Source organism: Meleagris gallopavo, chromosome 4 (genome assembly GCF_905368555.1).
Source record: "Meleagris gallopavo chromosome 4, MGAL_WU_HG_1.1, whole genome shotgun sequence".
In the NCBI taxonomy this organism is placed as follows: domain Eukaryota; kingdom Metazoa; phylum Chordata; class Aves; order Galliformes; family Phasianidae; genus Meleagris; species Meleagris gallopavo.
The window spans coordinates 18,731,680-18,756,959 of record NC_139407.1 but is presented as its reverse complement, the minus strand read 5'-3'; the positions used below and the strand labels follow the sequence as shown (position 1 = coordinate 18,756,959).

Here is a 25,280-nt window from a genome sequence, read left to right as displayed (position 1 = left end):
GGTCATACTAGTCCCACAGTATTCTCCTCCAAGTTCCATCATTGGGCATTTTGCACCTGTAACAGCCATGCAACAAACATGCCTCTGAGCAACAAACCTGTTCCTGAATAATGTTGCCAGCATATATGTGTGTGCAGGGAAAAGAATGGTATTTTCTACTATCCTTTCCTAATCCTTCTTTTATTTCCATGCCTAAACTGCCCGTGTCTCACTTGCAAATCCAGCTGATAAAAGTGGTGTAGATTCCTGTGTACAGTCTCTGGGTTATCTGAGGGTACAGGCTATCTGAGGGCTTGCTTTCACAGAGAATAATTTTATCTAAGGTGGCGTGAGGTTCAAGTTTCACTTGTGAAAATACAGTAATGCTGTAATTTGTTTGCTGTTCCTTGATAACTTATGCCTCGTGCCAGGCAAAATTCTCTCACCTGCACCATGTGAGAGCTGGGCTTACTTTGGAGTCCTCCAAATGGCACCTGAGCAAGAAAAAGGTCACTTGCCCCCTTCATGCATTGATGTTGTACTTGTTGCTATATTCCGTGCCTCTACTTTCACTTCCAGATGAAAAGCTTTAGGTGTGGAGAAGCCTCTGTCCCGGCCCCCATGGCAAACTTAATATCCACCCTGAGCATTTCACCCAGGGGAATGAGGGCTGGACCAGACTATAGAGCACCTGGGAGCTGCTCTCTATAAGGCGGAAAGCCTGGGAAATTTGCAAGCATCTGTCTTATAAACCAGCCCTGACTGCTTCTGCAGTCTGTCCATGTGCCTAAGAGATGCTGTATTTGTGCACTGCTGGTCTCCCAGCTTTGCTGGATTATCTCCAGCCGAGGGATGATATTAGTCTTCACACTTGTAAGAAACTGCTTCTGCTATACACGCAGCTGCTTTGTCTGTGGCATTGCACACCGAGCTTCTCTTGTCCTATGAGTAGAGCTGTGCACTTTCATGGCTCAAAACCAAAGTCATAAGCTCCCTCACCAATGCAAAATCTTCCAGAAAGGCAGCTCATGCAGATAACTGGCCATGCAAAGTAACAATTGCAAATGCTGCCTTCCACTTTACATTTTTATATCTACTAAAAGTACCAATTACCTTGGCGTATGTCTTAAGAAATACTTGTGTAATAAACCATTCAAGAGAGACCATTTTTTTCTTTTACACCTGTCATTTCCAGGGATGAATGAGCTGAATTCTTACTATAATTGTTAATTCTCAGCAATGTCTCTTCCTGCCAATCCTCTCTCTGAGCTGTTCCAGGACTGGTACACATTACCAGGTAGAAACAAGTCTGCCTGTATTCCAAATGTTCACTTGCTGTTTGTGTATTCAATAAACTTTCACTTACTCTGCAAGGATTTCAGCAGGCTACTAATGTTCTTAAACTGGTCAAAAGCAATCAGCTGAACATAAAATCACAGGTTTTGGCTGTAATTATCATTTCAGTATCTTACTCTTGCATTCTACAGAGACAGACACGTCTAAAATGAAAACGTGAATGTGTTGAGTGAAAATGAAAAATTATATTACTAGTGAAAAAAAGGGCACTTTTAGTAAAAAACATGTTTTCTGTAAGGAAACAGCATCTACCTGCTATTTCTCACTGTTATTTCTTCGTGTTGAGAATAGTTTTTATTTTCTGGCATTATTACCTATCATGAAATAAGGATAATAGATGAGCCCTGACATAATTCCTGAATCAAATTTGATCACGGTGACCTAATGGCATAAAATGAAAAAAAATCCAGCCTCTCTAGGGATTGTGATTTTGAGCCCGAGGTGTGATACAGTGCCTTTGTTTTGTTCCTGTAATGCCATCCCTGCCACCATATAAAAGATGGAGAAGTTCTTCTACAGAGCATCTCGTGTTCACCTTCAGGTTCCATCTGATACCATAGTGGTACTGCATCTAAGACAAAACATTTCTAAGACCTTCCTCCTGAAGTCTCACGTTCAGTCTTACACATACAAACTATTTCACACCTGATTTCAAGAGGAATGTTGGTTTTGGTGCAATACTGGAACTAAATTCGATTGTTTGTGTGGTTCCTTGCAAATTTGTAATTGTGGTTACTACCTGCCGTGTTAGCACATAAGCAGCAGGCAGGGAGATCTCATTCCACAACCCTAGCAGACAATGGCTCAGAGGGAGCCATTGAGAAGTACTAGAATATCTTTCTGTTCTCCACACTGAAGTGAGGACTGAGTCCATTTCTTTCAGCACATTGCACCTTTGGGGGTGAATACCCATGCAAGACATACACTCACAAGCAGGAATTCTCTATGGGAGAATTCAGCTTAAAATTCTTCCAAGGTCCAAGGCCTCGAAGAGGGAGACATCCTGCTTTTTTTTTCTGTTCCATTCCATTGTCTGTGTACAAACACTAGGACAAAATGTTTATGACTGTGTTATAAAGAGATGTAAATACTAAGACTCAATGGTAGAAAGAAGATTTGCTTTAGAGAAGGGAAGTACATTGAAACAGAAAATAGAAAAAAAAAAAAAAATGGAAAAGAGCTCACCCCAGCTTTGTTCAGGCTCCTTGTCCTCCCTGTTGAAAACTACCAGGACAGAAGCAGAGGTGCAGTCCCCAGTGCAGCTATTTAAATCAAACTGTGGTCACATCAGTTTGACTAGAAGGATTAGTAACAAAAACATCCTTTCTGAATATCAGCTGTCAGCATCATTGTAGAAGGGCCTGAGGCTGATGATGCATTACATTTGTAAGATTTTACAACTCTTGGTGGAAGACAGCTCCAGGTCCTCCCTCCAGAAGGTTGCCTGGCTTTCTCACAAGTCCAACTCCAGGTTATCATCTGCAGCGTTGACCTGCATAATGTGAATGAGCTGGGCTCCATCTGATGCTCACTTTAGTGCTCATGACCTCGCCCTCAACAATCAATTCAAACAACAGCAATCTATTCAGTATTGGTTATCAGCCAGCAAGGCATCAGATCCTGCTTGCTCGTGGCTCATTCTACAGTACGCTTCCTACAGGGAGCTGACATCAAGGCATAACAGCCTGATCCTCAGCAGAGATTCCTGTCCTTTGCCGCTGAGAGAGAAAATCCAATGCTGTCAAGCCACGACCTGGGTAATGCAGAGATGAGCACAGTAATGATCCCTCTGTCTTTGCTGGTACTCTGCACCATCTTGTGGCTGGCAGGAAAACACCAGAATACCCTCTGAAACTTTCCACTTTTTCCCCCGGTGTTTTCCCTAAAGGAAAATACAGACTGTCAGTGTACACTGACAAAATTCTGTGCCCTTTGTGTAGCTACCGTGAGTGCTTGCAGGTTGCCTTCAGAACCAGCCTAAGGGAAAGCCATCATTACAGATAAGTAGGCTGTGTGCAGATCCTGTAGCATACATAAATTACCTGTCTGTAGAAGATTCCCATGCATTTCCATGTATTTGGAACAAATACAGGTTAGGTTTTAAATGTGGAAAAAAGTAGATAAGAATCTCATGGCCCCAGTGATCTCTGTTGTCACAAGAAGTGTTTGTTATTGATCACTGAAGGTTTTCCCATATTCTCCTGTAATTCCTTTGCCTTCTTAACTCTTTTAGCAGAATTACAGATTTCATCATCATCCGTACCTGCAGACCCATGAACAGACCTCCGTAATACATCGTATAGAACAATGGCTATTCCAGTGAAATTTACAACAAACACAGTCTTTTCCTTCCACAGAAAGGTTCTCATCCTTCACCAAAATTTAATAGACTTCAGCCTGAGACTATGGTTTTAGAGGGTATCAGTTGTATTTGGATTTCAGTGTGATGCAGGACTGTGTTCAGTAGGGAAGGCACTGAGAGCACCTGGGGTCTTTGTGTTTCAAGCAGTAGAGGAAGCATGGCCGGGACAATGAAATGATGATGTTCCTTACAGACCTCCCTCAATACTCTTTTAAACAGAAAAAATGGCCCCACAGTCAGGATCCACATCCTCTGCCACCTTGCCACGGGAGGATGAGGAAACTACCAAATGCATGATGGCCAGGAGGGTAAAAATCATTGCAGAGCTCATGCAGACAGAGAGGGACTATATCAACGACCTGGATCTCTGCATCAAGGAAGTGATTCAGCCTCTGAGAAACAAGCAGGTAAGTGCCAAGGGTGGAGGACCTGGGCGTGACGTCAAGATCCGAATTCACCTACGCTCTGTTTGCAGATAATCTTAAGGCAAGCACAGATGGCAACTTGAAGGGTGGCATGGTGCCTGATGCAGGTCCAGAGCTAGCTTTCCAGAAGGCAGATGTGCCAGGACTGTAGTGAGGAGAGTGGGAAGTCAGATACACTTCTGATCCTTGGCATTGCAAGTGCGTAAAACCTTTGCGTTGAGGTGCTTGCTCATAGGGCAGCTTAGGTGCTATATGCCTGCTCCCAGGCTTAGGCTGCAATGGCAGCTTCCCCTATCCATTTTGCTGTGCACGTAACCGCTGGCACATGCCCCAGCAGACCTTTACTGGCACCTCTAAAAGCAGTAAAAAACAATAAGAAGAAATATTTTCCATGGCAACAGCCTGGAATGGCATTAATCTTCCCATCAGAATAAAGTTCCATCTTAAAAATTACTTCAACCGGCTTCTCTGACAACTGTGGTGGAGAGACACCATGCATGACAGACAGCCCAGTGAGCGCCTTGGAAATTTGCATTCCTCACAGAAAAGCTAAATTGAGGAAGGAAGGCTCATAAGCTATCTTACAGGCTAAAGATCTTATTAGGCCAATGATACTCAGTTTCCTTTTCAGCTGGGACTTCAAAGAGCACCTTTTCCTCAACAATATTTCAATTTCTAAAAAAACTGTGCAGTCTCAAGCTGGGAGTGGAAGAGCTTGTCCAGAGAAAGACTTAAATTCATGGGGCTTGCAACATAGCGTTCACAGAAGATGCACAAATGATATCTGCTGCTAATAAAGTGTAGAAGTGATTTTAAACAGACCGTAAGCCTGTGTTCTGTATCTGTGATTCCAACAACTGGTCACAGAATAGGAGTATTGGAGATGAACATGCTGCCTTCTCAGGGAACTGTGGCCACTGAAATCCATGTTGTTTAAAATCCTGCAGGACCATCCTGTTGTTTCCTAAAACTGTCAGAATTTGTTCCAAACCATTTACGGAAGAGCTGGCATCTGCTGGTTTAACTTTAAGCAGTTCTTGACTCCTTTCTCCTCTCAGTTGTTCATCTGCTTTGGAGTAGTCTCTGCTGGCTCCCAACCAGTACCCCGTGAGGGCACTCTGTGCTCGAACTCACTGAGATTTTTAATAAACATGCTATATTCTCTTCTGCACTTGTCCAACCAACTGAAAACATATGTTTTGATTCTGTCCTTTGTCATCGTGTTACCATGTGTGTCTAGTCATGACATAGTTCCAAAAGCAATGTAGGTATTGTGCTGGAGTGGAGGTCAGAAGTCCAGTGACAGATGAATACAAACAAAACGTAGAGATTATAACTATCTTAATGTAATAACCTCTGCAATTTTTGAAAGGCTTTCAAAATATTGTATGAAGTCAACTTCTCAGATAAACTACCATATTTGAAAGTTTGTGATGTGTTTAGAGAAGAATAACATTTAGAAAATTGACCTAGGAATGGATCTGTTTCATATTTCTAAATGGATAAAAAAAGTTTTAGCCCTATAATAATTATTAAAAAATTCACTATGGTAGAACTGAAAGTATATTGCTGATTCGGTTACAGCAGCATGCGATGTGATCCTCCCAGCATCTGGAGAGCTGCTAGGCATGTAAGCAGTTCTGTTTCTAATGGAGAGGGATATTCAGTGGGAACAGATATGGATGTCAAAATCAGTCTTGTTTTTGTTCTCAGTATTAACACATCACCACTGGCTATCCCCAGTTGTCCCTGAATATTAACTATCACACAGCTGCACAAGGGAGTATGTTGTATGAAAAACATGTGTCCTGAACATTTTTTGTTTAATATGAGTAAGGGACACAATATGATGCGGAGACAAATTTTTTGCTGATGTAAATTGAACCAGTTCACTGGAGTTAGTGCTGTGCTCCTGGTCTCTGCCTTTGATTATATTAATACTCAGAATTTTAAAGTGTTAGTTTTAGTGGAAATTGTATGACCTTGATTGAACTCTTCAGATTTACAAGACAACTAACTTAAAATGGTACCATCATTTGAAAGTCTTCGTACCTCATGACTGGCACTACAGCACCAAGGTCCCAGTTCATGTAGCAGCCTCCATGAACAACAGGAAAACAAGGAATCAAATCCCCTGCCAACTATTCTTCTCAGTGGGAAAATCAACATTTTAAAGCCAGCTAAATGACTTTTCTTCATTCAGATAATAATATTATTTCCTCCCTAGCTAAACACTTTCAGATTAGGAAACAGTAGTTCAAAATAGCATTAAAATCACTTGATAAAAGCTCTTTGTTATCTGTGTCAACACAATTCTACTGATCTGAAAACTGTATGCATCCCGAAAGTCACAAGGAGGATGCTTATATTACATTTTGCAGAAATTATGCTTTCTGGAATGCTGAACACGAAGGCCTTATCTAGAGAAAGTCTGTAAAATACAATGTCCTTCTTTATCCTTCCTCAGTAGCTGCTTAATATTTGTATTCCATTAGATTGCTCGCTTTGATGTGGATGGCTTGTTTAGCAACATCGAATCGGTCCATCAGATATCAGCCAAGCTGCTGTCACTGCTAGAAGAAGCCACAACAGATGTGGAACCACCCATGCAAGTAATCGGTATGTTTACTATCCTCTTGAGTTCTACAAAGCCATGTGAAAGAATAAACATAACACTCTCCTGTCCTATACCTTCTTCAGACTAAATCAGCACCACTCTCAGAGAGTAATGTGCTACAAGCTGTCCACAGTAATACAGGAAAAAGGAGATGTGAAACCTGTACAGTGGCTCTGCTGTGCTCATGTCAGGCTTGATCATGGTGCTTGCTCCTCTGGATGTTGAGGGGAAGGAGAAAGGGAGAGAGTAAGCTTATCATGAATGAAAACTGCAACACTGAGTTATGCTATGGTAACATCGTTTTCATCTAGTTCAGTATTACCTACCTAACTGCTTATGCATAAACCAACTTTTATATTGCATGTTCATACCTGTACCATTTGAGAAATGCATTAAGATCAGTTGGAATATTAAAAATGTCACCAAAAAAAAACCTACCCAAACATCATAAACATATTTACTTACTTTAATTATAAACATATTATTAATGTAAAATGCGATTAACGGAGACATGGTCAGTAAAAGAAAGAAAGCAGTAATCAATATGGAGCTTCTGTGAATCTGTGTAGGAATGCCTGTAGGAATCATGAGTATTTTTAGTAAATAGATTTCCCCTGGATATATCGCAGCAATCATACATTCAGTAGCTCAGGCCATAAATGTTATGGCTGGGATCTATTTACTATTCTGGCACAGGTGGAGAGATTTAAGAAGTTTCCATTCATCAGTTCTTCTGTAATTGCTTATTCAGTGCAGAAGTGGCAGGTGATCCAGCTTAAGAAATCAAGTGAGAAATCGTAATTTGCTTGAGTGCAAAGTTACCCAGTTTAGTTTAAAAAACTTTCAGCTATGATTCAGAGGTCAAAGGGGTTATTTTTTCACTACACTGACCATGTACCACAGGTTACTTGTTATATAAAGAACCATCTTCTTGAAATATAACAGGGTAAAAAATTGTCAGTTGCCCTTTGGCGAGGGAACACAACATTAAAACTTGGGAAAAAATATTAATCCTAGCATGTCTCAATCTGGTTTGCCAAGGCAACAGCTTAACGTAGTTTGATGAAACTGTGTTGTTTGGCAGTATTTCAATAAAAGTGCATCATGATGAGTCATACCGTTAATAAGCAATGTTCTATTCTAGCAGGAAGTGGCTTTCTCAACAGCAGGGAGAATCATTCTTTCAGTTTGTTGCCATATCCAGAAGTAAGGACAAATAATTTAAACAGTTTAATACTGTGTATTTCTCCAGAGTCAGACAAAGGACCATTAAAATGTATAGGATTTTGGAACAGAAAGTTGGCTAGATTATGGCAGGGAAAAAGATGGAACATAAGATGAGAGCAATTCTTCTAAAGACTGAGTCTAAAGCAGGGAGAATAATTGCATCATTGTAAACAATAAGTTACTAAGTTTGTCACCTTCAAAAATAGAGCAGATTATAGTTGTGTCTTCAGAATCCTCCCTCATATTCATTGTAAAAGTTGTTAAAGCCAGTTTACAGAAAAAGCAGGATGAGAAACTGTTTAGCACACCCATTGTGTTTGTGGTATTTAAACATCTTCCATTGACACATCTTCCTTTGGAAGGAAGCCCAGTGATGGTGAGGCTGAGGAGAACTGCTGTTTCACGAGTTAGAAACCAAAATTATGTAGTTACTTGTATTGATGTCTAATTTTAGTCTCCACATCTTAGGCTATACTTACATTGACAAGTTGTAGTGCCCATAGATTCAGACTCGTATAACAGAACAGTTGGTGCTGAGGACCTGGTATATACAAATTTCAAGAGGTCTTATTTCAGATTAACTTTAGCCTATTTCTACAGATCGAGAGGTACACTTTATACTGTGCCCTAAGAGTATATCTTCTGGTAATTAACACCTCAAAAGGATCCAGTCTATGTGTCTGTTAACTGTTTCTCCACACAGCCAAGTCATGGGAGATGAGGCACAGTGAGAGACTGGCTTTAAAAGCCCCCTCCTAATCTGCGCTAAAATGCTAATGTAACTTTGGTGATTGGTAGCTTTGGTTTAGCTTCTGAAGCTAAAAGCAGTAGAAGACAAATGATCTTTCTAGATCTCCCTTGTGTTTTTTCTCCTCTGTATCTGGTTGCTGTACACAGAGGAATATGAAGACTTAGTAATTTTACTCTGCCTTTAAATATTGGGCCCTTTCTTCCTCCGTCTCCCACTGCTGTTCATACAGGAAGCATCACTGAAAGCTGTAAGGAGAAAGTGTTGCTGCCACTGAAGCCTTCCTCCTACGGTTGCCTCTTTGAGACTGTCTGACCACCATGCTCAAGAAGAGGCAGATCAGGCAGATGTGGATCTGTCAGAATGCTCAAAATACTCATTATTTATAAACCTGTGCTCAAATATGATGCATTTTTAGTCCATAAAGCAAGTTACCACAGTGATATGCTCAGTGCTCAACTGACTCAATCTATACATCCCAGAACCAAGAAGAAATTTAGGCTTAAGGACCCCAACTGCTTTTAAAAGATCCCATCCATGAAATTAGTACACAATTTCTCTCATTATTTTATCATAAATGAAAGTATCTATCATTATGGCACAATACACCAATGAATTCTCATCTTTTCCATTCTGGAGGAGAGAATGACTATTTCCAGGCTCCAGTATATGCTGAAGGGAAGCCTAAGTGTACAGTTTGCATTTTTTTGCTGCAGAAAATATAATCTCTCTTAAGAGCTCCATGTACTATGGGCTGTGCTAAGCACTCTGCTTAAAGTTAATGATAAGTGTGAGAGTTTAGCATCTCTGCCAAGGGCACAGGATCAGGAGAAAGCTTGTTATGGTTTCCCCTTACACTGTTGGCTAAATAAGGCCCTGTGTAGAGTTTGCAGGGAAGTCAGGATGCAGTGTGTGTTGTCAGCCATCAGCATTACCATTTAGCACAAGATAGAGAGAAAAACAGAGATGACAGCACCCAAAGAAGATGCAGCTTTAGGATGCAGATGCTTTTCTGACTGTGGTCTTACAGTAACTAAAATGAACTTCTGTGTTCTTAACTCGGTTGTTGTTGTTCTCTTGTTCGCACCTTGAAACCAACATGCATTAGACAGCCCAGTTAACCTTCTCTGCTAGGGAAGAAACCCAGAGCTGTGTTACTGTGGTAACTGAATCATTTTTCACTCTAAGACAGAGCAGTTCAATGAAATGTATTATGAAACAGCCGACTTCGGTCAGGATGAAAGAGGCAGGATGCCTGACAGCTTTGTGCTCACTCTGTGAATGAATAGAGCTCCCAATTAACGTGGTTCTCAGCTTTTAACTTTAATAATCATGGCTATAACTCAACAGGAGTGTTTATAAAACATCTGACTGGTTGCCACGTAGATGTAATTTTTCTGTAAATGCCTGCCTGAGACAGTAGTTTTTACCATCACTATTGTTTATTATGTGCATTTCCAAGGATGCTGATCAGGATGCTGCTACATTAGGGTGTGAGAGCCTAATGAATATCTCAGCAGAAGAGATGAAGCGTGCTTTCTCTGCCTGGATAATATTTCTTACATACACAGAAAGCAGCACAGGAGTTATAAGCTGAAAGAAACAGGCACCAAACTTATATGAGAAATGGGTGCAGGACTACTTCAGTGCCTCTAAAATTCCCAACTGTTTTTCAGGAAAAACAATGCAACAGAGGATCAGAAATGTAAATACTTTCCCCTTTCATTCTGTACAGAAATGCCTGCAATCCACAGTGGTTTTAATTCATTAGAGGAAAAGGTGAAGGTTGTTCTCTGTCATGTGAGGAAGATTCCCCGCTCTAGGCCTTAACAACTGCCATTTCAGGATGCTGCAAAACAGATAAACATGAAATGGCTAATGGGAGATGGAGTCATTATTCCTGTTATAACCCATTTAAGTTCATATCCAGACGAAAAAAAAAAGTCAAAAGGAAAATGAATATCCTTACACTTGTTTCTCCTGCCAGCCCACAGTCATTCCTTAGCAGCAGAGCTCTCCTGTTTGGTTCTCACTGCAGGAGTGTTAAGGTGGGGCAGTGAAGTAGGGGATTGTATATGCAGGGGTGCAGAGATTCTGTCCCTGTTCTCTGGGGAATTTTTGTGCATTAACACTGGTATAATGGTGCCTGGCTGTGACAAAGATGAGCAGCTGAGAAATGCATGTAATAAATAATGCACATAAACACACAAGATCATTTCTAAGGGAAGTAAAGTGGAAAGCAGCCTTTTTAGCTCACGGCTAATGTGGTGGAATAATAAAACTCCTTCTGAGATGCTGTTGTCTGGCTTGACATGCTTTGTTTTTCTCTTTAACAGGGGAAGTGTTCTTGCAGATTAAAGGCCCACTAGAAGACACATATAAAATCTATTGCTATCGCCACGATGATGCACATACCATGCTGGAATCCTATGAAAAGGATGAAGAACTGAAGCAGCATTTAAGACACTGTGTACAGTCCTTAAAGTAAGATCTTTTCAAATGATGATTTCCGTCCATAGTCAGTTGCCTGGCAGGGAACATTTTAAATGGATGCAGATGAAAGGTCCCCTGTAAATCCAGAGTTTTATGAGGCTTGCTGGAAGCTCTGGCTTATGCTGCTTTCATGAAAAGATGACAAGCCAGGGGCCATGATTAGATTTCTTTCTCTCTAAGATGGCCAAAAATAGCACAAGAAAGGTTTCTCTTCCCTTAGCTTCAGTGCCCCATACCGGCAGAAGAAATGCTGCATCATATAATGGGCTGCTGGGAACACCTTGCCCAGCTCCTAGGAAACGCACTGGCCCCATTTTCAGTGATTCTATTGCCTGGATTAAAATGGCACGCAGTGGAGCTATTCACACATACTGGTGTTTCTAGACCCCCACTGTAAGGCCCCAGAGATCTGCAGCTATGCTTGACACCTCACGATGAGGGTATTTGAAAGTGGCCTATGTTGAAACAAGCTGTCAGGTCCCACCAGTGGAATTTCCTTCATGCCATTGCCTTCAGCACCAGCCCCTGGGGGAAACGTACTGGGGATGCAGCAGAAAAATGGCTCTGTCTTTCCTCCAGCGTGGCTTCCTCCTGCATGCTGAGAACCAGCTCGCTTTCTCTATGAGGAGCGCATCTCTTCACTTGCGAGCTCCCTTATTCCCTCACTTTCTCAAAAATCTTGCACAGAGCTGTCAGGAGGGAGCATACCCCAGTCCTTCAGACCATAGGTCTCCCTCCAGCTCCAGAAAAGGCTGGTGCTGTGCACTTCCACAAGAAATGCAAAGCTATCACAAATAATTAATAGAGTGTACATCAGCAACAGATAGTTCAGTTATACCCTAGCTAGTGATCAGTCAGCAGAGATGTGTTAGGAGATGGAAAGTATAGCTGAGTGAAATCTGGGAATAGTAGCAGAAGAAAACATGAACAAAATTAAAAGATAAATGTTTACTTTAAAGACAGGTTATACAGAAAATAAGACTTTGTGTACCATGGCCAGGTAGTAAATACATAACCAAATATATGTTCAGAGTACTGAGGCTTCAGTCACTTTGAAAGCTGAAAGAAATAGATTTTCATATAAACTCTGGCTTTCAGGCTAAGGGATGGCCAGGTATCTCCCCTAAGGGGGTGTTTCAGTTGCTGACTCCTACAGTATTCTTTTCTGGCTAATCAAGAAAAGTTGTCCCTGTCATTCACTCATTCCTTCTGCTGAGGCAAGAGGATATGGGAGGAGATAAACATAAAAGACAGCATCCGTGTATGTGCTGGGGTGGATGCTGCCACTTGAATTCCAGAGGCAGTAGGAGAGGCTTCTGTTCCATCATCGCGGGTGGGATTTGTGAAGAGAAAGGATATTTTATGCTGAACCATTACAGCCTTTGGTAGCAGGAAGCAATGAATCTTCCCCAAAATGAAGCCTCATTTTGTCTTGTACTTTTCTGATTGGCTTTTAAAGAGGAACCAAGGAAAAATGCCATTTCATGTATACTATGTTGCACTTTTCTCCCAGTGGCTAGAAATAGCAGCCAGTTCAAATATTAAGACTTGAAAGTGCACACTCAAATGCACAGTTGTGGTCACCTAAACCTTTTATTCTGATGAGAGAGTACTTGTCCTAGGAAGAAAATTAGGTACGAATTTTACCAAATAAGTTACAGACTGTTTTATATTGTAAGATGTAATATATGGGGGCCAGTGACTATTGTTCTTGAGAACTGTTTACTTCTTACATCTTTTCTTTTTTCCTTGGGAAGAATACCATTACATTGAAAAAAAAAAAAAAAAAAAGAGGTCTAGCAAGAGACTTCTGTTCCTCAGCTGAGTAATATTCTGCCTTATAAAAAACAACTTCTCTATCAAGATGAATTTGCAAGTAGCCCTCTGCACATCTATACAGACAAATCAGATTTAATTAGCCATGCTTAGATTCCTACGCCTCCTGTTGACTAAAGGGGAGAAATTCCATCCCAAAATGTAGGTGTCTGCATGGAGACATGTGCAAATCCAAATTATGTAGAAAGCCATGTTTCAGCAGTGATTATGCAAAACGGGAATGTTGTTTGCTAGCTTAGCCAAAGAAATGCAGCTGGTAAAAATGAAAGGATGCTGGCAACTACCTATTGTGCTCTCAGTCTGAAGTATCTTGGTCAACTATTACAGGGGCAGAGGGATGTCAGAAGTACTCAAAGAGCTGATGGTGCAGAAGCAGTGAAAACACCAGCTTCCAGATGCTCCTCTGGCTGCTGATAGGCAAGGAGATTAAAGTGCAGGTGGTCAGAAAGCAGTGGCTGATTATATGATGTCAACACTCAATACCAGAAGAGTCTCATGCAGAGGTGAAGGGACATTGTGGTTCCACAGAATCACAGAATCACAAAATGGCCAGGGTTGGAAGGGACTTCAAGAATCATGAATCTCCAACCCCCCTGTCACATGCAGGGCCAACCAACCTCCCCATTTCATACTAGTTCCCTTGCATTTGGGTGAAGTTCTCCAAGTTTAATTGTACCATGAGGAAAATATTCTCTGTGCATGTTTGCATGTTTCCAAAAAACAACAGTACATCTCTGCTGCTTTCTGTATGCATATCAACAGTATCCTACTCTGAAGAGATGATCTGACAGTTGATAAATAGCTTCTTAAAAAGTTGAACAACTTAATTGATTCTCTATCCTAAAAGTCTAAAATGTATTTTTTTTCACATAAAAATAATGTAGGAATGACATTTAATTTTGCTCTTTGTGCTAAGGATTTGATGTTGCTAGCACAGTTACTCAAGCTGCCTTCTCTAATAGAGTTAGGAGAAGGCTGGGTGAAATCCAGGTTCCTGACAATCCTTTCTCATTTGGGGTTGTCCTTTCAAAAAGATGTAGGGCCAGATTCATTGGTACCCTCTGGCTGTTTTGTGCAGTTCTGCTGACACACAGCAGCCATAAACCTAAGTTAACTGGCCAGTTACAGCTGCTCTTTGTCACCAAGGTGTATCTGAGAATCTGGCCCATGATCTGTATAAGTCCTTTTAGGAGGAGCTAATATATATTTCTGTTCCTTTTCTTTTGCAGAAAGATGTATGAGGAAGAGTAAGTACTATGTCTTTTTCATGTGTAAAATAATCTTTTAAATATCTTTTATTTATCTTAAGTATGCTTAAAACTGTACATGTGGAAATTTTAAGAACACTAAGCAATATCTGTAGAATGCATAGACTTCTTCAGCACGTATGTGATAAAACACTCTCAGTTTTAATTTCTCTAAGCCTGTCTGGTTTTCTAATTACTAACTGCACTGGCTTTGCAATGTCTTTCAACACTTGTGGTTTATGAAACAACTTAATTTGGATGCCAATTCATTCAGAGCCCTTTACTACCACCTTGTTGTCTAATAAATGTGCTTAGAGAGCTCCAAGCTCCTCGGCAGTGCTTGTCAACAGTGCAGTGTCAAATCTGAAAATCCAGGCACTCTTCAATTGCTTTGCATTATGCATCTGTAGGCCTGCTCAGTACACACCAGGCTGACAGGTAAAGCTATTTCTAAGGTAAGGACACTTTTGGTAGCCCTAAATATATTAGAAATCCATCTTTCTGAGAAGCTTCCCTCTGACAATGGCTGTAGGAATATCAGAAAAGAACAAATGTCTGGCAACACTTGCCAGAACACTCAACCAGCTTCAGATACCTTCTGCTTAAGGGACTTCTGTGCCAAATGTGACATTTTTGAAAAGCTTTAAGGGAGGGTTTATCAGGGCTGTGGTTTTGGATATCCAGCAAGTCTAGATCCTTGAAATACAATACCTCCTAAATTTACCTGCAGGGAGAGGTAAGAGAAGGGGTTAGCTGAACCGAAGAAAATGATTACAACCCAGACAGAAATGTTAAGAGAAAAGAGAAGCAGGTGTGCTTTATGTGGGTAGGAGAGAAACATCTGTAAAATCAGAGAATTAGTCAGTCGGACATCATAAATAGGTCAATGTAAAATAGACTTCAAAGGATTTACGTGTTGAAATCCTAGGTTGGGGTTTTCAAGATTTATTCTGTGATTGAAAGTACTTTATTTGCACTGGTTTTGATAAAGGATATTCTATACTCCTTTCTAAAAAGGGGTGGAGGTCCTAGGAGGAACACCAAACACCCAGAGTAACAATAAGTAACAATAAGATAAGTGTGTGTAGAAATAACACAAGACTGGCTGCTCTGCCTTGCACTACCCTCCCAGAAGTTAATGCCTAGCTTTCTCCTTCAGTTTGCAGTGGAGTGTGGGATACAGCACACTTCTTGAGCTGAAACTAGCTCTTGTAAAGCTGCACAAGGAATGATGTTCAGCTCAAGAACCCTCCCTGAGCTTGGCTGCCTTGCATGACTTGGTGGCATTTGTGTTCACCCTGCAGGCACACAGGCAGGGCATGCCGAAATGCCATCTCTTGCACTTCAAAAGTTGTGGAGTCACAGCAAGACGTGGGCAGAACTGCACCTGAAAGTCTGTTCAGTCTGCTCTGTGTTCGAGTTGGAAAGCATGGCATAACTCCCCTCAAACCATCTCCCAGGTTGTTTTTCATTCAAGTGTGATCAAGAAAACAATTATACAAATATCAGACAAAGCTGCTCATTGCTATCAACTAGATTGGTTGGATTCTGCTTGGATTAATAACTGTGCAGCCTCAGTGAAATCCCTGGGTTTGCATGAGAGCCTTACAGCACAGCAAATTATTTGCCCTGCCTGTTTTGTGCTAATATGAGCTCACACATAGTAAATTGTAAAACTCAAGTCTTTGAGACGTGCTGCAGCCTGTGATGCGTGCACACAATTTCAGAGCTGCCAGGCTGAACACAACACCATCCTCAGCCCTGCGATACCAAACTGGCTGTCACGCTCACCACAGGACCTACCTGCTAGACAGCAAAAGTGTGTGAAACTAAACCCTGGATCCCCTCTCTTTGCACAGCTCACCACCATGTATTTTTTAAACTGGTGGGAGTCCTTCTGCATCTGTGAGCTTGCTTTGTTGTAAGGAGGGAGGCAGGGTATGCCATGAAGCTCACTGCAGCTAAGCCAGCTGCATGCTCTGCAGAGCTACACTGAGAATCTGCGATGAGATTAGCGCAGCTACTTATAACCTAGAATACTTGCTAAATTCATGATAAGATGGGGGGAGAGGCAGAAGCAGCACTGCAAACGAATTACCAACTTAATTCTCTGCACAGTGGATGTCACAAGCCTGTTTTGGTCGTGTGGTGGGGCCACGTCCTGCCTGGCTGCCGAGTGCGTGTTTGCTGGGCCCACTGGAAACGGGACTCATCCAGGGAGAGTGGAGATCAGCAGATAATCTCACTGAGGAGAATTAGAGGAGTTGAACTTTGTGGCAGTCGGTGCCCCAGGGAGTCATTATCTTACAACAAACCTACTATCTCTCAAACCATATTGCTAGACTGTGTCATGCAGATACGTGAACAGAGGGCTGTTTATCACTTGGGCAGCTGTCCAAAGTGCAACTATATAAAGAGAAGATACTTGAAGATTTTTCCATTCATGAGGCAGCTTCTACAGATTTGCATTCAAGGGGCTTTTTAGAGAAAACAATAACAATTTAAGACTTTTTTCATTATTGCTGCCAGAAGCTGAAAGAAGGGAAAATAGCTCTATATATTTAATGTAGGATACGGGGGAAACGAGGGGGATTGAAATGATAAGAAGGTTTGGGGACATCAAGAAGCTTTAAAAGGCATCTACTGTTAATTTTTTTTCATGCAGAACTTTTTGCAGATAATGTCTGTGCAAGAGAGATGGTTTAAATATGCAGATGTCTCTTCTCAAAGGCATTCAAATTGTTAGTTAATTAGTCAGCAGTAAGGATTGGCTCTTGTACTTTTCATACATATAAAAGTGGGAATGAAAGCCTTTTTTTTTCCTTCTTCTGCTCTTTCTGCTCACAAAACAATAGATGTCAGCCTGCAAATCTGAGTGGATCTTCTCTGCTTTTTGTACTTTCCTTCTATTTTGTTTTATTCTGCCTTTCCTCATTCGGAAACCCTTCTTTGCCTAGCATTAGCTTTTGCACAGTTATTGTCAGACCGGCTCCTTCCCTCCAAGACAGCCTTTTTGGGCATGCAGATGGAAGCCTTGCTCTGCTCTACTGTCTCACACCATTCCCACCAACTTGCTCGCAGTTCCAAGGGGCAACTGTGAGTCTGGGGTAGTTCATGGGAGCGCTGGTGATGCTGCAGCATTCCCAGGTTTGCTCAGGAGAATGCTAGAATGAGGAGAGACAAGGACTCCTCTGTCCTGCTGCCAAAACCTCAGTATTGTGATGTCACCTCCTGAAAGCCAGCACAGAAAAACAGCAGGTAAAGGATGGCAAAGCTTATACTGGCAAACTGAAAGGTGTTGCGAGAAGGGATGCAGCAGTGAGCAGGCATCTCAGTTACTCACAATGTGGAGATGTTGCAATTTTAAGGCTTAGGGGGCCAGAGCAGGATGTAGTAGCCCCATTTGCTTGTATTTCTCAAGCTTCCTGTTATTTGCTCTTCCACCTACATCTCCCTTTTTGGGTGCCGTGCAAATTGCACCATACACACCCCTCAGACTGAGTGGGCCAGTTTCAGAGCCGATGTCTAAGCAGTATGGCAAATTGCTGAAAATACAGAAAACTCAGACCTGGTGTGTATTTCTCATTGAGGGGGCGGGAGGATGGTTTCATTTGCAACAGCCTGTGTTTCCTGACAGATGTATCTTATTTTTTGACTTAAGTGGTGATTGCACTTCTATGACTCAGTGCAAAGCACTGCTCTGGTTTTGATATTTTCTGTAGTTGAAAGCTCAATTGAAGGATATAAAAGGCAGCAGCTTCAATGACTAGACAGAAATACAAGAAGTTTTTGTCTCCAAGGAGTTTCTCCTTATGTGACTTTTTCTTGGTATAAATTATAGAGGAAAGCCAAATCTAATGGACATGGGATCCCTGATGATCAAGCCAGTACAGCGGGTAATGAAATATCCCTTGTTACTCTGTGAACTGTTGAATTCAACTCCTGCTTCTCACGCTGACCACAAAGCACTACAAGAGGCCCTTTCTGCTATGAAAAATATTAACGTGAACATCAATGAACTCAAAAGGAGGAAAGATTTAGGTAAGGAAAAAAAACAGTGAATTTTTTTGTCAGTTTGGGCTGGCAGTTACAAGAGAGGTTTCAACTCCAGTCATAATGCCACAACAGTTTTCGTTGGTGTTACTTAAGTTGTGCAATACACTGGGTTTCAGCAAAATAACAGATGCCTTAATGTCACTTGTCCTCAGCCAGCTATGTTACCTGACAAAGGATGCAGATTCCCAAAACATGAAAATGATAAAAGGATACCCATGTTCATCATCAGTAATGCAGCTGCAAACACCAATAATAATTAAGATGCAGTGATAGTGCTGTTTCTTATAGACTTGCTGCATTGAAGCCTTGCTTCAATATTCTCAAGGCTAGTATTGATAACAGGGTTTTTCATAATCTCAAGCATTTTGACACAAGATTACAGCAAGTGACATCAAAGTGTCTGGTCTCAAACGGTTTCATATTTGTGCCCCCATTCCTATGAAAAGCCCCATACAGATATATACAGATTATTAGTGTCATGAAATTCTCTGCCTGCAGTGCTGAAGTATAAGAGGAATGATGATGATGAAACCCTTAAAGAAAAGTTTTCTCGACTGAATATTCACTCCATTAGCAAGAAATCCAAGAGGGTCACCAGTCATCTGAAAATACTGACAGGAGGAGAACCTCAGGTACTTAACTCACCCAACTGCAGATTTGCATTGACAGCTTCAGTACTGCTTTTGCACAGGCGTTTCTAAAAACATTTTAAAAATACAGTTTGTGGTGTCGCTTTTTTCCTGCATCATTTATAAAGTCATTTTCTGAGTGTCACATAAGACAGGAAAGATCTCTGTGATTGAAATAGAAAACAAGATAATGTATTCTTTATCCTTTCCTCTTTTATCTAAGAGTTTCTCAAGCTTGTGATCTTCAGCAGAGAGGAAGTGACCAGTATTTTTGTGAAAGTCAGCTTCAGCTCTTTGTGGTTGGACTGGCAATAGTTATTGTTGAGCTATGAACACATGCTGGGTGTCTTACTGTCCATCCCAACCTTCATGCTCTGAGTCCTCTAAGGAAGATGACTTATAGTCCCAATTAGTAAAGATCATAGGGTTTGCCTCTACATGCCTAAGAACCTGTAAACATCAAAACTACTAAAGGCAAAGAACTCTCTGATAAATCCAGTAGGTGCTAGGTGGGCAAAACCAAAATGCTCCTTCATAATTCCAAGTTCAAAACCTACCAGGATAAACATTTTCAGAAAAACTTCAATCTGAATCTCAAAGAAAATCAATTATAACTGACCTTGAAAATCATCTCTCTCTGCACAAGACTACTGGTTATACAAGGTCATTTGCCTTTCTAGATGTGACTTTACAAGATCTGTGCCATTTTTTCCTGTTTTGTTGTTTACCAGTGGTTTCCTGCCTTTCTCTGACGCAAACTACCCACATTTACTTTTTTTCTGCTCATTTATTTGCACAGTGGAAATTTCTGTATTTTTGCTGGTTTTCCCACAAAACCCCATGACAGACTGGAGCACTGACAAAGCTATAAATTCAGAGAAATGTAAAATTAAATGGGACTAAGAGGAGAGGTATTTTTTTCTTTTTTTAAAGAAGGTTCATTTTCCATTTTTTTAATTGAGCTTAAAATATTTGAGAATCATCTTAGACTCAAGATGTACGTTATAGATTCAGCCCTCTCTCCTGCTTAATTAAAGTTTTCAATTCACATCTCTGAAACATGCTGTGACCCTTACAGCAAAACCCCTGAAAAATAGGTTTGAGATTTCTCAAATTCCTTAACTAAAAGTTAGGCAGAAATAAACGTATTTTCAGGGTTTCTATAGACAGCATTAAAAAAGTAAAAGCAGCCTGTTTCCAGCTAGTGAGGTTACAAGCTGAAGAGCTGACGTTGCTCTAGAGGTAACAGCTCCACCTACAGCCTGCCTGGGAGAAATCTCTCCATTACACACATGAGCACTAAAGGAAACAATACCGTGACATAAAAGTATATCATATTTTATGTCATATTTTCAGCATCGTTTCCCCAAATGCAGCAAAAATATATAAAAAAAGATATTTCTATTGATACATGTAGATGTGCTTATAATAAAGCAACGCCCTGCTTCCACAAGGTTTGGCAGAACTTAAAATCTCTGTCATGTTGTCCAGTGCCTTTGACTTTTCTTGGATTCAGATCAGAGTTTGGGAGAACTAGGGACTAATCTGTTCTATTTTCAAAGGGAGGAATTTAGGGAAGGCTTGAGGTTTTTCCAGCAGAGCTCTAGAGATTTCTTTCATTAGCCAGACTCCAAAATAACAGTAAAAACATCTGATTTAGGTGAAAGATCAGACATTCAATAAGGAAGAAAAGTTGTTTCGAAGCTTAGAGAAGACTGTGAAATCATGCGTGAAGAACATTTCATTATCCTTACAGCACCTACAGGTAGGTACATGGTTTTATGCAATCTGGGGCACAACTTTTTTCAGTTGAACATTAACAATTTTATCCTTCAACAGTTTGCATTGAAAATAGGTAAAACACAGGAAAATATTTTCACAGTAAACAACCCCCAAATGGCTGGAAACTGCACAGAAAAAAACAAATAGGTATGAGAGATGGAAAATATTTCTGATTCCATCAATATTACTGCAGTATCTACATGAGCGTGTGCAGCACATTATATAAATCATAAACCATTTTCATCTTCCTACCATCTTCTCGTTTAGGATTCCATACATCTGGCTGCACAGAATATAACTGGGCTTCAGGAGATCTTGCAAGAGAAAGACGACGAAGCTAACAAAAACTCAAAGAAAATGAACAACTCTGCAAATCTCTGTGAAGACCTTGTGAGTTTATGCAATGTCCAACATTACATAGATAACAGTGTGACTGAGAGTATGCGAGGAAGACTCAGGGCAAGAAGGAGCAAAAAAACCTTATCACAGAATCACAGAATCGTAGGGGTTGGAAGGGGCCTCTAGAGATCATCGAGACCAACCCCCCTGCCAAAGCAGGTTCCCTACACCAGGTCGCACAGGTAGGCGTCCAGGCGAGACTTGAATATCTCCAGAGAAGGAGACTCCACAACCTCCCTGGGCAGCCTGTTCCAGTGCTCCGTCACCCTCACCGTGAAAAAGTTCTTACGCACATTCGTGCAAAACTTCCTATGCTGCAGCTTATGTCCATTTCCCCTCGTCCTGTCTCCACGTACCACTGAAAAGAGACTGGCCTCACCGCTATGGCCGCCACACCTCAGATATTTATAAACCTGGATCAGGTCCCCTCTCAGTCGTCTTTTCTCAAGGCTAAACAGACTCAGTTCACTTAGCCTTTCTTCATAGGAGAAATGCTCCAGGCCCTTCACCATCTTTGAGGCCCTCCGCTGGACTCTTTCCAAGAGATCCCTATCTTTTTTGTATTGGGGAGCCCAGACCTGGACACAGTACTCCAGATGAGGCCTTACCAGGGCAGAGTAGAGGGGGAGGATCACCTCCCTCGACCTGCTGGACACGCTCTTTTTAATGCAGAGTGCCATTGGCCTTTTTGGCCACGAGGGCACACTGCTGGCTCATGGCCAACCTGTCGTCCACCAGGACACCCAGGTACCTCTCTGCAGAGCTCCTCTCCAGCAGCTCATCCCCCAGCCTGTATTGGTGCATGCAATTATTCCTCCCTAGGTGTAAGACCCTACACTTGCTTTTGTTGAACCTCATCTGGTTTCTTACTGCCCAGCTCTCCAGCCTGTCCAGGTCTCGCTGAATGGCAGCAGAGCTTTCAGGCGTGTCAGCCAATCCTCCCAGCTTCGTATCATCAGCAAACTTGCTGAGTGGCTACTATCCCCTCATCAAGGTCATTGATGAAGATGTTGAACAAGACCAAACCCAGCACAGACCCCTGGGGGACACCACTGGTTACAGGTCTCCAGCCAGACTCTGCACCGCCAACGACAACCCTCTGCGCTCTGCCAGTCAGCCAGTTCTCAACCCACCTCACTATCCACTCGTCTATCCCACACTTCCTCAGCTTTGTTATAAGGATGTTGTGGGAGACAGTATCAAATGCTTTTCTAAAATCAAGGTAGACTACATCTACCGCCCTTCCCCCATCCACCCAGCATGTGACAGCATCATAGAAGGCCACCAGGTTGGTCGAGCACCACATCCCCTTGGTGAACCCATGCTGATTACTCCTGATAACCTCCTTTTCTTCCAGTTGTCTGGAGATGGTATCCAGCACAAGCTGTTCCATCACCTTTCCAGGGACAGAGGTGAGGCTGACAGGCCTATAATTACCCGGATCTTCCTTCTTGCCCTTTTTGAAGACCGGAGTGACATTGGCTATCCTCCAGTCTTCAGGGACCTCCCCTGTTATCCAAGACCTCTCAAAAATGATGGAGAGCGGTTCGGCAATGGCATTCGCCAGCTCCCTCAGCACACGTGGATGCACCCCATCAGGTCCCATGGACTTGTGGACCTTAGTACTGCCTAGGCGCTCACGCACGTCCTCTTTCCTGACTAAAGGGAAATCTCCCATTCCCCAGATCCTCTCACTAACCTCCAGGATGTGGGAAGCCTGAGGGAGAGCCTTTTCACTGAAGACGGAAGTAAAGAAGGCATTCAGTATCTCTGCCTTCTCAGCATCCCCCATTACCAGAACCCCCCCCTCACTTAGTAAAGGGCTCACATTCTCCCTAGTTTTCCTTTTGCTGTTAACATACTTGAAGAAGCCTTTTTTATTATCCTTTATCACTTTAGCCAGATTCAATTCCAGGCGAGCTTTAGCCTTTCTCGTTGCATCCCTGCAGGCCCTGACTACATTCCTGTATTCTTCCCAAGTGGTCAGACCCTTTTTCCACATTTCATGGACCTTCGTCTTTCCTTTGAGTTTGTGCATGAGCTCCTTGCTCATCCACACAGGTGTCCTGGCACATTTTCCCAATTTCTTGCTCACAAGGACGCACCGATCCTGAGCTTAGGAATCCACTGGGAAAGATGAGTGTTTCTTTGTATAAGTTGCAATAGGAAATAAGAAAATTTAGTCCAAGTAAAATGTATTTTCCCTAAAAAACTAAAGAAAACTTTGCAAGTTCCTAGGATTAAACTAAAATCATCATGCTAAGTTTGCATGCTTCTGCTGAGCTTTAGACAGGAGCCGCAGATCTGTTTTTTCTAGTTTTCTTAACCAATATTCACAGTGTTATAGTGATTTTTTATTTTTTTAATTTATTTTATTTTTTTAAATCTTTGCTGCATAGTCCTGATCTATTAGTTCCTGGAATCATAGATCCAAGAAAATTTCAGCTTTATTACCTTTTCAAGCAATTTACTATCCTTAGTATAGGGAAAATGTGAACAACTTGGATGTAGCCTATAACAGTTAAAAAACAGTAACCCAACTCTGAAAAAACTTCAAGCTTTTCAACCAGTCTCTTGCTTTCAGAGTCCAAAGGAACTCTAATATCTGACTCTACTAAGATAGACTGAAATGTCTCTTCAAAATGGGGCAGGCTGCTGCTTCAAACAGTTCAACCTGGTAAAGTTCAGAGGTGGAGGTTTTCTTATGCTTTCCTTAGTCTGATGAAAGGGAAGTGAGATGGTGTAATTTCCTTTTCTTTGTAGTTCCAGAATTTACAAAGAAACTGAAAAATTAAACTTAATAATCAGAAATATCTTTTCAATATCTTTAAAATGAATGAGTACATGAAGGGAGGAAAAGGAATCCCTCTATCACACTGAATGATGAGCGTGCAGTATGGAAGACACCCTTCCCCACCCCACTTCCAGAACCAGCAAAGCAGCAGAAGAAAGTCCACAGCAGGTGAAACATAAAACCATTTTTCAGGAAGACACTTTGTAAGACACTGCCTCAGGACCCATCAGGCCTGAAGTCTGACTTAATTTTAACTGTGGAAATTTTTAATAACTATGTTAACTTGTTTTCTACTTGTTTGTCTTACATTTCATACAGTCTTTATCCTATATATATTTAAAAAAAACTAATAATGTCCTCACTTTGCATGGTGAGCAGATGTTTACATGTATGTTATCAATGGAGATCTCAGTAATAGGCTCATGTTAATTTTTTTTTTTCCCCTTTCTGCATTTGTCAGTAATGGATACTTTCCTCTCTCTCGTATTTTAGGGAAAACTTTAGGGCAGAAATCCACAATAGCCCCTTCATTTCTGGAAATCAAGAGCAGCAGTTTGGAAAAAACTTTTTCTTTAACACATCAAAAACTGCTTTCAAGTGGAAATAAGACAGAAGCTAGCAGCCAGTGCACAGCATCTTGGCCATGGGAGAGCACTCCTGGTCCTAAAACAGATGTGCCCTGAACCGTGGTGTGCTATGAAGGGGAAGAGGGATGGCTTCCTTTTTATTCCCACACTTGATCCAGCAAGTTATTTCACATAGAACATTCAGGGGCTTTAACTTGACAATGAGGTTTACTCATCAAAAGTCTGTGCTATATTACAACATGTGACTATCAAAAATATATTTTTTAGTGCAATATTAATCCTTTGAGACGATTAGAGGCTATTAGGAATGTGTAAGAAGGATTTTTTTTTTTAATCAGTGTCTGTGTTTGCTTAAACAGGAATTGATTTACTGCTATTTACAGGAAAAAATAAAAGCAAAAAAAAAAAGGAAGTTTTGATATCCTTTGAAACAACAACTATCATTGCCATTTAACAATACCTCTAGGGTTTATATTAACTGGAATTCTCAGTTTTACTCGAGTGCAGCACCACAAGGCACTGAAAAGCACAATCATCTACTCTTCAGTTTCAGTCCTCATGGTTATCCTTCACTGATCTTTGCTTGGTCTTTCCTCCATGCTATCACAAAGGACAGTAACACAGGCTATGGGCTCCAGGGGACCATTTCCATTATCAGACACTGTAAGCTGCAGATCTGTTATCCCCTACCCCTCCTTTGCACCATTACGAAGGATTTCTAACTCATGCTACACCCTGTGCTG

General features: G+C 41.4%; 1 protein-coding gene across 4 annotated transcripts in view; it reads left to right on the top strand.

Annotated features, from left to right (window-relative positions):
• ARHGEF38 (Rho guanine nucleotide exchange factor 38) overlaps positions 1–25,280 on the top strand; it is a 39,164-nt gene that overhangs the window by 5,247 nt on the left and 8,637 nt on the right. Inside the window, exons 2-9 of one of the 4 annotated variants that reach the window (XM_085222367.1) lie at positions 3,917–4,104; positions 6,618–6,741; positions 11,051–11,198; positions 14,273–14,290; positions 18,132–18,331; positions 18,845–18,978; positions 20,636–20,740; positions 21,025–21,147. In XM_085222367.1, coding sequence (XP_085078493.1) covers positions 3,917–4,104; positions 6,618–6,741; positions 11,051–11,198; positions 14,273–14,290; positions 18,132–18,331; positions 18,845–18,978; positions 20,636–20,740; positions 21,025–21,147 — 1,040 coding nt within the window. The remainder of the gene's footprint in view (positions 1–3,916; positions 4,105–6,617; positions 6,742–11,050; positions 11,199–14,272; positions 14,291–18,131; positions 18,332–18,844; positions 18,979–20,635; positions 20,741–21,024; positions 21,148–25,280) is intronic. The other 3 variants (XM_010709794.4, XM_085222368.1, XM_085222369.1) reach the window with 3 other exon arrangements.